Here is a 12,875-nt window from a genome sequence, read left to right as displayed (position 1 = left end):
GCCACACCCCCTGACATCACCCGAAGTGTGTCAGAAGGTGACACCCACCACTCAGGCTCCACTGGACTGTTTTGGATTGCTGGCTATTGGGGGAGATGGGGACGCGCCGAGCTTGTACCTGAATAAAACTTGGTCTTAAAGGTGCCACTGGACTGTTTTGGACCGGGGGGAGCTCTACAACTTACCTGGCTGCTTCTTGCTCTGACTGAGGGCTGCTGGGAGCAGGGGGTGGGGCTTGTTGCATGTGCCCGCCCCTGGGCTCTTAACTGCCGGAGCTCCGCTCCTGTGCGCTCCTGCAGGAAATGACCCCTGCATCTAAGTACTAACAAGGGCCAATCCTGCTCAGCTTCCAAGAGTTGACAAGTTTGGGCTAGCCCGGGCTAACTCAATCACTTGCGACCCTGCAAACTACTTTAATTCCAGATACGTTTTTTTTTTTTAATAAAGAATAACAAGGGCACTGTCCTGTCCAACGTGGATAATTTTATTTCTGCATATCCGAGTTACATTTCTTTAGCGAGACTCACGGCAGGCAGAAAAAGCCATTTAGAAGTTGGGCTCGTGGGCCCGGACTTACGTCGGGTAGGCAGCCCTGTGAAAACCGGGCGTCACGGGCCTTTGGAGAGGTTCGTCGATACTCTGGTGGATGCCGGGAAACGGCTTCTTTACTTTCGGTGTGTTGGTCATTATCTACAAGACAAAGAGGGGGACATTAGCTATTTCACACCAGCCGTTGGCCAAAGGGGAAGGAGGTGGCGGTGGGGGGAATGGTTTCCTGGCCCCAATTGTTTTACTATCTCTGTTTCTTATTGGCTGGTTGTTGGAGTTATATGATTCCTCCTGGGAAATTCAGGGAGACTTTGTGTTCAGGGTACTGTTATCTTGTATCCTCAAGGTGGAGAGGAGGAGGAGATTGAATTTATACCCCGCGGCCTACAAGCTCCCTTCCCCTCCCCACAACAGACACCCTGTGAGGTAGGTGGGGCTGAGAGAGCTCTCTCGAGGACTGCCCTTGAGAAAACAGCTCTGACAGAACTACGACTTGCCCAAGGTCATCCAGCAGCTGCAAGTGGAGGAGTGGGGAATCAAACCCGGTCCTCCCAGATTACAGTCCGCGCACTTAACCACTACACCAAACTGGCTCTTCAACAGAAACTCTGTGAGGTAGGTGGGGCTGAGAGAGATCTCTCGAGGACTGCCCGTGAGAGAACAGCTCTGAGAGAACTTGTGACTGATCCAAGATCACCCCAGCAGCTGCTGTGGAGGAGTGGGGAATCAAACCCAGTTCTCCCAGATTAAAGCCCGTGCACTTAACCACTGCACCAAAGAGAAGAGGAGGAGGAGGAGGAGATTGGAATTATACCCCGCCCTTCACTACCCAAAGGAGTCTCAGAGCAGCTTACAAACCCCTTTCCCTTCCCCACAACAGACACCCAGTGAAGTAGGCGGGGCTGAGGGAGCTCTTTCCAGAACTACCCTTGAAAGAACAGCTCTGAAAGAACTTGTGACTGACCCAAGGTCACACCAGCAGCTGCATGTGGAGGAGCGGGGAATCAAACCCGATCCTCCCAGATTAGAGTCCGCGCACTTCACCACCACACCAGACTGGCTCTTTACAGCTAACAGCCTGGATGGCTGAAGGGGCCCTCCGTGTACCCCATCAGAAGACCTGAGAATACCAGTCTCCACTAGTTAAAAAAAACAGGGAAGGAGAGGCCTGGCTTGCAGGCTTCTTCCCAGAGGCATGCATTGGAAAGATAAGATGCTGCACCAGATAAAGCCGAGGCCTGACCCAGTGGGGCTCATCTTCTGTTCTCATGTCCAGCCAGCCTGGCTTGCTTCCCTGGCAGTTTATCCTTCCTAGAGAGCTGGAACCAGAACCTCCAATTTGGCAGCTAGTTCCTGGTTAGGAAAACATTCTGCAGAGACTGCTGGGTTTGCCTCTGGCGCTCCGGCTCATGTGGATTTGCCTTGAGCTCAGTGGTGGACCTACATTTTCGGGACCCTGAAGCTTGAACTGGTATGGGGGCCCCCTTCTCAACCAGCAACAGTCGGTAGAAGGTCATCAGAGGGGGCAGGGCTCGTTCGGATAACGAGGTGAAAATCTAATTTTTGGTGTTAAGATGCACAAGCAAGACTAGTGCGGTCTGAATTGAGAACTCGGTTGTCTTTTTATGGTTCTGGTTGGCTAAGGGCTGAGCTGTAGAACTAAATAAGCCGCGCGCCAACGAAGGATTCGAGGATCTGGCTGCCAAAATGTAGGCGATTAACGCAGGGCTCTTTTTGTAGCAGGGACTCCTTTGCATATGAGGCGACACGCCCCCCCTAACGTAGCCAATCCTCCAAGAGCTTACAGAGCTCTTCTTACAGGGGCTACTCTAAGCTCTTGGAGGATTGGCTAACATTAGGGGTGTGTCGCCTAATATGCAAAGGAGCTCCTGCTACAATAAGAGCCCTGATTCTGCTGAGCTCAGTGAGTCCATACTGCTGGGGGTTCGGGTGTTGCAACCCCTGAGAAAATGTTGAAATCTGACCAATTACAGGGCCATTTTGAGGCCCTATGAAATGGGTATTAGAGCCTATTCTGAGGACAAATATTAAGTACTTCAACCCATGGGCTTATGCAGGGCTTTTTTTGTAGAAAAAGCCCAGCAGGAACTCATTAGCATAATAGGCCATACCCAACAGCAGGAACTAATTAGCATATTAGACCACACCCCTGACAGCACAGCTCATTCGCATATTAGACCACACCCCCGTGTTACCAGAAGTGTGGTCACCCAGCCACACCCACCTTTTGCTTCTTATTCTCTTTACCTTGTTTGTTGACAAAACACAGGGGTTTTTTTTGTAGCAGGAACTTCTTTGCATGTTAGGCCACACACCCCTAATGTAGCCAATCCTAATGAGTTTCTGCTGTTGGGTGTGGCCTATTATGCTAATGAGTTCCTACTGGGCGTGGCCAACTTGGGAGCCAGCCGGAACTCCGTTCCTGTGCGTTCCTACCCAAAAATAGCCCTGGTATGAGTCTGTCACTAAAATAGCCTTATTTTAATAACAGACAGTTTAAAAAATTCCATCAATTTTGCTGAAAAATTGGCTGATTAAAAAAAAAAGTTGCGTCCGGGCCTCTCCGGGATTAGGGGCCCTGAAGCTTAAGCGTCATTAGTTTCGCAGTGTGCTTCAGCTTCTGTTCCCAGGACGGCTCCGGGGCCAAGTCCCACCAGGGCAGCCCAGGCCCCCTGAAAACGTCAGAGAGGAAAGCCAAAGAATCCAGGCTGTTGAGCTGCCCCCTAGCAAAAAGGCACTTACTCCCAAGTATTCTGTGGTCAAGAGCTTCTCTCCAGACAGCTCTCCCTCCAGAGGCTGCAGGGCTTCATTCTTGTCCAGGTCAGCCTCCATGATGTTGTGGTCCTGGAGGGAAAAAATTAGGTTACTAGGCAGAAAGTTAAAGAAGAAGAAGGAAGACGAAGAGGAGAGGAGATGGGATTTATACCCTGCTCTTCACTACCCAAAGGAGTCTCAGAGCGGCTTACAAACTCCTTTCCCTTCCCCTCCCCACAACAGACACCCTGTGGGGCAGGTGGGGCTGAGAGAGCTCTTGACAGAACCTGCTCTTTTTCAAGGACAGCTGTGCCAGAACTATGGCTTGCCTAAGGTCATCCAGCAGGTGCAAGTGGAGGAGTGGGGAATTAAACCCGGTTCTCCCAGATTACAGTTCGCCCACTTAACCACTACACCAAACTACTTAATCACTTAAGTCCGCGCACTACCACTACACCACAGGATTAGGAGGAGATTGGATTTATACCCCGCCCTTCACTACCCAAAGGAGTCTCAGAGCGGCTTACAAACTCCTTTCCCTTCTCCTCCCCACAACAGACACCCTGTGAGGTAGGTGGGGCTGAGAGAGCTCTGACAGAAACTGCTCTTTTTCAAGAACAGCTCTTATCAGAGCTACGGCTTGCCCAAGGTCATCCAGCCAGGTGCAAGTGGAGGAGTGGGGAATCAACCCCGGTTCTTCCAGATTAGAGTCCGCACACTTAGCCACGACACCAAACTGGCGACTTCCAAGGTCGCATTCTCAGAAGTGCTGCTAGTTCCACGTGGGAGTTGTTACCGGCTAAATATCAGGAGAAACTTCCTGACCTGACTGTAAGAGTGGTTGAGCAGTGGAACAGACTGCCTCGGGAGGTGGTGGATGCTCCTTCGCTGGACGTTTTCAAGCGGAGGCTGGACGGCCATATCTCGGGTATGTTGTAGGGCTGTCTTTCGGCTCTGCTCCTGCCGAGTGCAGGGGGTTGGACTAGATGACCTGCAAGGTCCCTTCCAACTCTCACATTCTATGATTCTATACAGGCACAGATCTGGAGCCTCAAGGTGTGGATGAGAATGTGGTGCCGGGAGGAAAGGTTTAGACTTGTTCGGCACTAGTGAACTTCCTGGGACAAGCCGAACCCGTACAAAAGAGACGGGTTTTGCTTGAGCCAAAAGGGAACCAGGCTGCTGGTGGTTAATACTGAAAAGGTGGCAGAGCAGCTTTTAAACTAATCCTGGGGGGGAGGCCAACAGGCGCTGGGGAGCCCTCCAGTTCAGGACAAGTCAATTCAAAGGACTGAGTGCATAAACTCTCAAGGTAATATCGATAGGAGAGGAGGAGTTAGCCGTGTAAGTCTGTGCTGCAAAATAGTTCTGTTGTTGGCCCTCCACAGGAACCAGTTGGCCCCTGTGTGAGACAGGATGGACCACTGGTCTGATCCAGCAGGGCTCTTTTTTTCTTTTTTTTAAAGCCCCTGGAGGGGATTTTTTTATTGATTTTTTAAACACTACAAAAACTAGAACAGAAAAAAGGGAAAGGGAAAGCTACATATAAGGGAGAAAGTAAAGAACCCACAACTAACTAAAAACCCAAGAGAGGAGATCTCCAACTAGCTTTTTATACTTCATTCAAACTTTTCATCTTTGTACTTCTTATGAACTGTGTCAATCTTTTAACCCTTTTAACCATCCCCAGTTACATTTAATTGCCCAATAACAGTGCCCCCCATCATCCCCTAGAACCAAAGTTCTCAAAGGCACAATTCAGAGTCCTTCAGCCTTTACTTCTTCTTCTCTCTCTTCCGCAGTTTGTAGGAACTTTTCGGGGCTGATGCCCTCTGCTCAGACAAAGAGTCTGAACAAGTTGGGATAGACATTGACCATTGCACACAGGTGGGAAAATGGGTTACTGACCCCAGCTCTTTTCTCATAAAACCAAGCATATACCAGTGGGAAAACTGGAAAAAGCAACGTAGGAAAAAAATATGATTTCTCCATATATACATGTGCATCTTTCTGATGCAACAAACAGGAACATATTTACATAGTATTTAAAGCTTGCTCTAGAGAAACAGAGGGTGGAAGATATCCACCTACACATCAAAAATGTCAACAACATTACACAAGCTCTTACCTTTTGCTTCTGCTCTGTTACCAAAGAAACTATTCTGTTTGCTATCAAATGTTACCATAGAAGCCCTGTTGTTGGCCCTCCAGAGGAACAGGTTGGCCACTGTGTGGGACAGGATGCTGGACTAGATGGAGCACTGGTCTGATCCAGCAGGGCTCTTCTGATATTCTTGTGAAGAGCTCGGCCTCTAGGCCCTGTTGTTGGCCCTCCAGAGGAACAGGTTGGCCATTTAGTGGGACAGGATGTTGGACTAGATGGACCACTGGTCTGATCCAGCAGGACTCCTCTGATGTTCTTGTGAAGGCCTCGGCCTCTAGGCACTGTTGTTGGCCCTCTAGAGGAACTGGTGGCCACTATGTGAGGCCGGATGCTGGACTAGATGGACCACTGGTCTGATCCAGCAGTACTCCTCTGATGTTCTTCTGAAGGCCTCGGCCTCTAGGCCCTGTTGTTGGCCCTCCAGAGGAACTGGCTGGCCATTGTGTGAGGCAGGATGTTGGACTAGATGGACCACTGGTCTGATCCAGCAGGGCTCTTTTGATGTTCTTGTGAAGGGCTTAGCCTCTAGGCCCTGTTGTTGTCCCTCCAGAGGAACTGGTTGGCCACTGTGTGGGACAGGATGCTGGACTAGATGGACCACCGGTCTGATCCAGCAGGGCTCTTCTTACATTCCTTTGGTCCTCCCAACACAGCAAGGCAGCCGAGAGTTAGCCCACCCAAAATGGCCAACCATGATAGTCATGGATGGCCTTCCACAGGAGGCAAGGCTGAAGGCTGCTTTAGCCTCAGGGGTGATGCGAGGGCTATGTGATGCAGAGTTACAAAATTATACATGGTATAGAACAGGGGTCCTCAACTGATTGGAGGCTGTGGGCACCCGTGGCCTTCTGACACAGGGTGGTGGTGGGCGCAAACACAAAATGGCTGCCACAGAAGGCAGAGCCAACCACAGAACGGCTGCTCTAGGAGGTGGAGGCGGCCACAGAATGTCAGGGAGCGGGGTTATGGAAAATTCTGACAGTAGTGCTTCGGCGTTTCAGGCAAAAGCTCTCTCTAGCAGGATGCCTTTAAAAAGCAACATACTGCTTGAGAATATTTTCTTGAATACACACAAAATAGGTATACACATTGAGGTGGTGCTAGCTAACATATCATCTGATAGTGTCTCTCTTCATTTTGCAGGCATCGAACCTGGCGATCCCCTATATTCAGGGGCTGGGTACAAGCCCCGCCCGGGCACCTTTCTGCTTCCTAAAAACACATTTGGCTGGCACCAGGAAAGGCGCGGGGCACGATGTTAGGGACCCCGCCAATGTTCCCTCTAAGCTGTGGGGTCTTGTGAGCAAAAATTCGACTTTGTGAGCTACTGGCACTAAAGCTGTGAGTGAGCGATTTGGCTGCTGCAGAAATTAGTTTGCTCTGGAGCTCTCCTTCCTGAGCTAAGACAAAAATCTGTGAGCCGGAGGCTAAAAAACTGTGAGCTGGCTCACACTCAGCTTAGAGGGAACACTGGACCCCACTCTACTGCCATATTTTCCATACTTGTAACCTTGCTTTTACTGTGCTATCCTGTCCCTTCTACCGATCCATTCTCTACATTGTTATACAGCTAGATTTGAGCTAGATTATACAGCAGCAGGAGGAGGAGGAGGAAACTGGATTTATCCTCCATTCTTCATCTGGAGTCTCAGAGCAGCTTACAATCGTCTTCCTTGCCCTCCCTCCCTCCCTCCCTCCCGTCCCCATCTGACTGAATTCTTTTTTATAACGTTGTCCTCCTTGAGTCTCAGTGAGTAAACTTCAGTGAATAAAGCAAGTTTTATGTCCATGTAAACATGTGTAGGACCGGCTGTCGGCCTCCCTGACAGAGAGAAAATACTAAAGGCCACAAATATCTGCAAACTTTGCCGTAGAAAAGAGCAAGAGTCCAGTAGCACCTTAAAGATTAAGAAGAAGAATGAGAGTTGGATTTATACTCCGTCCTTCACTCGGAGTCTCAGAGCGGCTTACAATCTCCTTTCCCTTACTCCCCCCACAACAGACACCCTGGGAGGTACGTGGGGCTCAGAGAGCTCTTTCAAGGACTCCTCTTGAGAGAACAGCTCTGAGAAAACTTGTGACTGACCCAAGGTCACACCAGCAGCTGCATGTGGAGGAGCGGCTTACAATCTCTTTTCCCTTACTCTCCCCACAACAGACACCCTGGGAGGTACGCGGGGCTGAGAGAGCTCTTTCAAGGACCTCTTGAGAGAACAGCTCTAAGAAAACTTGTAACTGACCCAAGGTCACACCAGCAGCTGCATGCGGAGGAGTGGGGAATCAAACTCGGTTCTCCCAGATTAGAGTCCGTTACTCTTAACCGCTACACCAAACTTGCTGTCACACCAAACTGATTGGATTTATACCCCGCCCTTCACTTGAAGTCTCAGAGCGGCTTACAATCTCCTTTCCTTCCTCTCCCTACAACAGCTGCCCTGTGAGGTAGGTGGGGCTGAGAGAGCTGTTTCGAGGACTACTCTTGAGAGAACAGCTCTGAGAGAACTTGTGGCTGACCCAAGGTCACACCAGCAGCTGCATGTGGAAGGAGTGAGGAATCAAACCTGGTTCTCCCAGATCAGACTCCGTGCTCCTAATCACTACATCAAACTGGGTCTCAGTAATAATTTCAGTTAAACATTTGAAGGTCCTTGTGCTGTGGTGGCAGCTACTGCCAAAGCAATGTTTTAAAAATTTTGTGCAAGCCAATCAAATCTCCAGCGGCCAATGAGAAACCTTGCTGGGCAAAAGCCACACCTGGGCCCACCCACTTTCCAAAAACGCATGGCGGGCACCAGGAAAGATGTTGGCGGTTGCCACGGTGACCACGGGGAACCATGTTGTGGACCCTTGCTGTAGAGGCAAAAGGCAACCGTATCCCTCAGATCCTTGGCAAATAGAAGGGGAAGTTGGGGAAGTCGTGAGAGACTTCACGTTCCTGGGATCCCAGATCACCGCAGACTGTGACAGCAGCCATGAAATTAAAAGACGCCTGCTCCTTGGGAGGAAAGCGATGGCGAACCTAAACAGCATGATAAAAAGTAGAGACATCACCCTGCCAACAAAAGTCCGCATGGTCAAAGCAATGGTATTCCCAGTAGTCATGTATGGCTGCGAGAGTTCTGGGCTATAAGGAAGGCCGAGCGCCCAAGAATAGATTCTTTTGAACTATGGTGCTGGAGAAGACTCTTGAGAGTCCCTTGGACTGCAAGGAGATCCAATCAGTCAATCCTAAAAGAAATCAACCCTGACTGTTCCCTGGAAGGCCAGATCCTGAAACTGAAGCTCAAATACTTTGGCCACCCAATGAGAAGGGAGCACTCCCTGGAGAAGACCCTGATGCTGGGAAAGATTGAAGGTCAAAGAAGACGGGGCCGGCAAAGGATGAGATGGTTGGACAGTGTCATCGATGCAACGAACATGAAATTGAGCCAACTTCAGAGGACGGCGGAAGACAGGAAGGCCTGGCGGGATCTGGTCCACGGGGTCACGAAGAGTCGGACTCGACTGTGCGACTGAACAACAACAACAAATCCCTCAGACAGGATGGCCGGCAAGGTGAACACGCTGCATTGACGTCCAAAGCGACCAGGCCTCGAGTATCAGGCTCTGGGACTTTAAAGCCACTTTCTGAAATTATTGCTCGGTCCTGGTAGAAGTTCCACGCAGAGTTTGGGGTTGGAAAGGAAGCGAGAAACCCTCCTCAAAAGCAAACACTGCAACACCATCCCTAGAGTGACAAAACATCAGGACAAAGAGGCTGCTGTTTAATTGGGTCTTAATCTAACGTTTATATAAACAGAAGCATTGAGATCTGTTCTTCAAACAGCCGGGGGTCACAGTCGGCACCGGCCGGAGAGAAACCGATTTGCAAAGAGGAGTGTTGTGGGAACTGGGAAGGCAGATGCCGGAGAAGGGAGCAGCGGCCAAAGAGATGCCAGCGGAATCTAACGCGAGGGCGTCGCTGCGCTCACAGAATGCTCTTTCCAAACGGTATTAGCCACAGGAAGGGCCGACGGAGCTCGCGGCGTCTTTAGACACAGAGAAGACTGTGCGCGTCTGTCATACGCGTGGCGTTCATTCTCAGATCCCGCAAAAGCTTGTAAGAACCCTTGGAAGAATCCCTATTGAAGCAAAACTGAATTATTCAAGGGGGCTTTTGTATGCGGGCAATAGAGTGGCACTGTACTAAAGGAGTCACAAAGTTACTTGGAAGAATTACTAGGGACTGTGGTCTATACTGCTGTGTATAGCTTGCTGAAACGAGGATCGTACTATGAGATTTTGCTTCATTTCATGAGTCATGAGAAGGAGGAGGAAGAGGAGGGGGAAGAGGAGGAGGAAGAGGAGGAGGAGATTGGATTTATACCCCGCCCTTCACTCGGAGTCCCAGAGCACCTTACAAACTCCTTCCCCTTCCCCTCAACACAACAGACACCCTGCATGGCTTCAATTCTGTTTTTAGACTTCTGGTTGGTTTGACAATCCTAAACTTAAACTAATCTGTGTAGCTACCCTGGCCTTCCTTGGCAGTTTCCCATCCAAATACTAACCAGGGCTGACCCTGCATGGCTTCTGTAATCTGAAGAGATTGGGTAGCCTGGACCAGAGGTGGTTTGCCATTGCTTACCTCTGCCTAGGGACCCTGGAGTTCTCTGGTGGTCTCCCATCCGAGTACCCACCGGGGCCAACCCTGCTTAGCTTCCGGGATCGGACAAGATCAGGCTAGCCTGGGCCATAGGAGTGTGGACTCTAATCTGGGAGAACTGGGTTTGATTCCCCACTCCTCCTCCACATGCAGCCAGCTGGGTGACCTTGGGTCAGTCACAAGTTCTCTCAGAGCTGTTCTCTCAAGGACAGTTCTGGAAAGAGCTCTCTCAGACCCACCTCCCTCACAGGGTGTCTGTTGTGGGGAGGGGAAGGGGAAGGAGTTTGTAAACTGCTCTGAGACTCCTTTGGGTAGTGAAGGGCGGGGTATAAATCCAATCTCTTCTCTTCTTAGTTCTCATGGCCCTTTCTTACACGCCCAGGGAAATGCTGAACACCACTTTGGGGTCAGGACGCAATGTTTCTCCAGGTCAGTTTGGCCAGGGATCCTGGAGGTTTTTTGCCATCTTCTGGGCCTGGAACAGCAGTCACTGGGGGGTGTGGGGAGGTATTTGTGAATTTCCTGCATTGTGCAAGGGGGTTAGACTAGATGACCCTGGAGGTCCCTTCCGACTCTATGATTCTATGATACGTTAGGGACCCTTGCCCTGTGTATTGGATTTCTTTTTTTGGTAAACAAATTTTTATTTTCTTAGGAACATAACATATAAGATTAAATCATTCAGTCCATTGTTTACCTCATTCCCTTCCTCCCCTCCCTCCAGTGGCTTCCCGCAATGCTTCTCCCCCTTCTTACAAATTTCATTATATCATTAACACATCATTTGTTATCATCCAACCTCAAGATAACATCATTTGACTTAATATTGATCTAAACATATTAAGTTTTGTTTTACATCCCAGTTCTTTTCCAGATATATTTTAAAGTCATTCCATTCTTGAAAAAACACGTTGTCTTCTTGATTATTCCTTCCCCTCAACACAACAGACCCCCTGCATGGCTTCAATTCTGTTTTTAGACTTCTGGTTGGTTCGACAATCCTAAACTTAAACTAATCTGTGTAGCGACCCTGGGCTTCCTTGGCAGTTTCCCATCCAAATACTAACCAGGGCTGACCCTGCATGGCTTCTGTAATCTGAAGAGATTGGGTAGCCTGGACCAGAGGTGGTTTGCCATTGCTTACCTCTGCCTAGGGACCCTGGAGTTCTCTGGTGGTCTCCCATCCGAGTACCCACCGGGGCCAACCCTGCTTAGCTTCCGGGATCGGACAAGATCAGGCTAGCCTGGGCCATAGGAGTGTGGACTCTAATCTGGGAGAACTGGGTTTGATTCCCCACTCCTCCTCCACATGCAGCCAGCTGGGTGACCTTGGGTCAGTCACAAGTTCTCTCAGAGCTGTTCTCTCAAGGACAGTTCTGGAAAGAGCTCTCTCAGACCCACCTCCCTCACAGGGTGTCTGTTGTGGGGAGGGGAAGGGGAAGGAGTTTGTAAACTGCTCTGAGACTCCTTTGGGTAGTGAAGGGCGGGGTATAAATCCAATCTCTTCTCTTCTTAGTTCTCATGGCCCTTTCTTACACGCCCAGGGAAATGCTGAACACCACTTTGGGGTCAGGACGCAATGTTTCTCCAGGTCAGTTTGGCCAGGGATCCTGGAGGTTTTTTGCCATCTTCTGGGCCTGGAACAGCAGTCACTGGGGGGTGTGGGGAGGTATTTGTGAATTTCCTGCATTGTGCAAGGGGGTTAGACTAGATGACCCTGGAGGTCCCTTCCGACTCTATGATTCTATGATACGTTAGGGACCCTTGCCCTGTGTATTGGATTTCTGATGTGTGAAAAAGACAACGGTTGTTTAAAAATGGCTGTGTCAGGTTCCTGAACGGAGTGATGCTGCTGTAGGCGGCCTGATTCCGTGTCACAATTCGGCCTTCCAGAGTTTCAGCATGCATGTGCGATTTCAGTCGGTGCCTTCAAAGGTCACAGGCAGAAGTTTATCCCTTCCTTGATGAATGCCCCGAACCACACTTTGAAAGGCAGAGGGGGGTAAACGCCCGGTTTCAGGGTCCTCCCTGCGCTCTTTTCCACTTCCTCCAGTAGGCAAATCTTTGTTCTACAGGTGGCACTCGGTTGCACAATTCCACCCCACTGCTGGCAAGTCATTCCTTCCTGCATTCCAAAAGCGTAGGCTTTCAGATGAGTCAACAAACATTTATTTGCTTTAAAATATATATATACTATTAAGAACCTACTAAGTAATGCTTAGGTCTTCATGGAACCGGTCCACTTCAGCCTCTTCTGCATCAGTGGTTGGGGCATAGACTTGGATTACTGTGATGTTGAATGGCTTGCCTTGGAATCGGACCAAAATCTTTCTGTCATTTTTGAGATTGTATCCCAGTACTGACTTTTGCACTCTCTTGTTGACTATAAAGGCCACACCATTTTTTCTACGCGATTCCTGTCCACAGTAGTAGATATAATGGTCTTCTGAGTTAAATTCGCCCATTCCTGTCCACTTTAGTTCACTGATTCCTAAGATATCGATGTTCAGTCTTGCCATCTCATTTTTGACCACGTCAAGCTTACCATGATTCATATATCTTACATTCCTGGTTCCTATGCAGTATTGTTCTTTGCAGCATCGGACTTTCCTTTCACCATCAGACACTAGTCCAGTGGCAACTTTAAGACCAAGGTTTATTCAGGTACAAGCTCCCCCTCCTCTGCGAGGACAGATCTGCACGTCCCCCCCCCCTCCCATAGCTAGCAATCCAAAACAGTCC

At 49.6% G+C, this 12,875-nt stretch overlaps 1 protein-coding gene across 1 annotated transcript in view; it reads right to left on the bottom strand.

Annotated features, from left to right (window-relative positions):
* Positions 1-577: 577 nt before the first annotated feature.
* ARMC9 (armadillo repeat containing 9) overlaps positions 578-12,875 on the bottom strand; it is a gene marked incomplete at both ends in the record, with an annotated part of 85,521 nt that continues 73,223 nt past the window's right edge. Inside the window, 2 exons of the mRNA XM_015414969.1 lie at positions 578-690; positions 3,313-3,414. Of these exons, the coding sequence (XP_015270455.1) occupies positions 578-690; positions 3,313-3,414 (215 nt within the window). The remainder of the gene's footprint in view (positions 691-3,312; positions 3,415-12,875) is intronic.

Source organism: Gekko japonicus, unplaced genomic scaffold (genome assembly GCF_001447785.1).
Source record: "Gekko japonicus isolate JY-2015 unplaced genomic scaffold, Gekko_japonicus_V1.1 scaffold4248, whole genome shotgun sequence".
NCBI lineage: Eukaryota > Metazoa > Chordata > Lepidosauria > Squamata > Gekkonidae > Gekko > Gekko japonicus.
The sequence above is the reverse complement of the archived record's forward strand: the minus strand, read 5'-3'. Positions and strand labels throughout refer to the sequence as shown.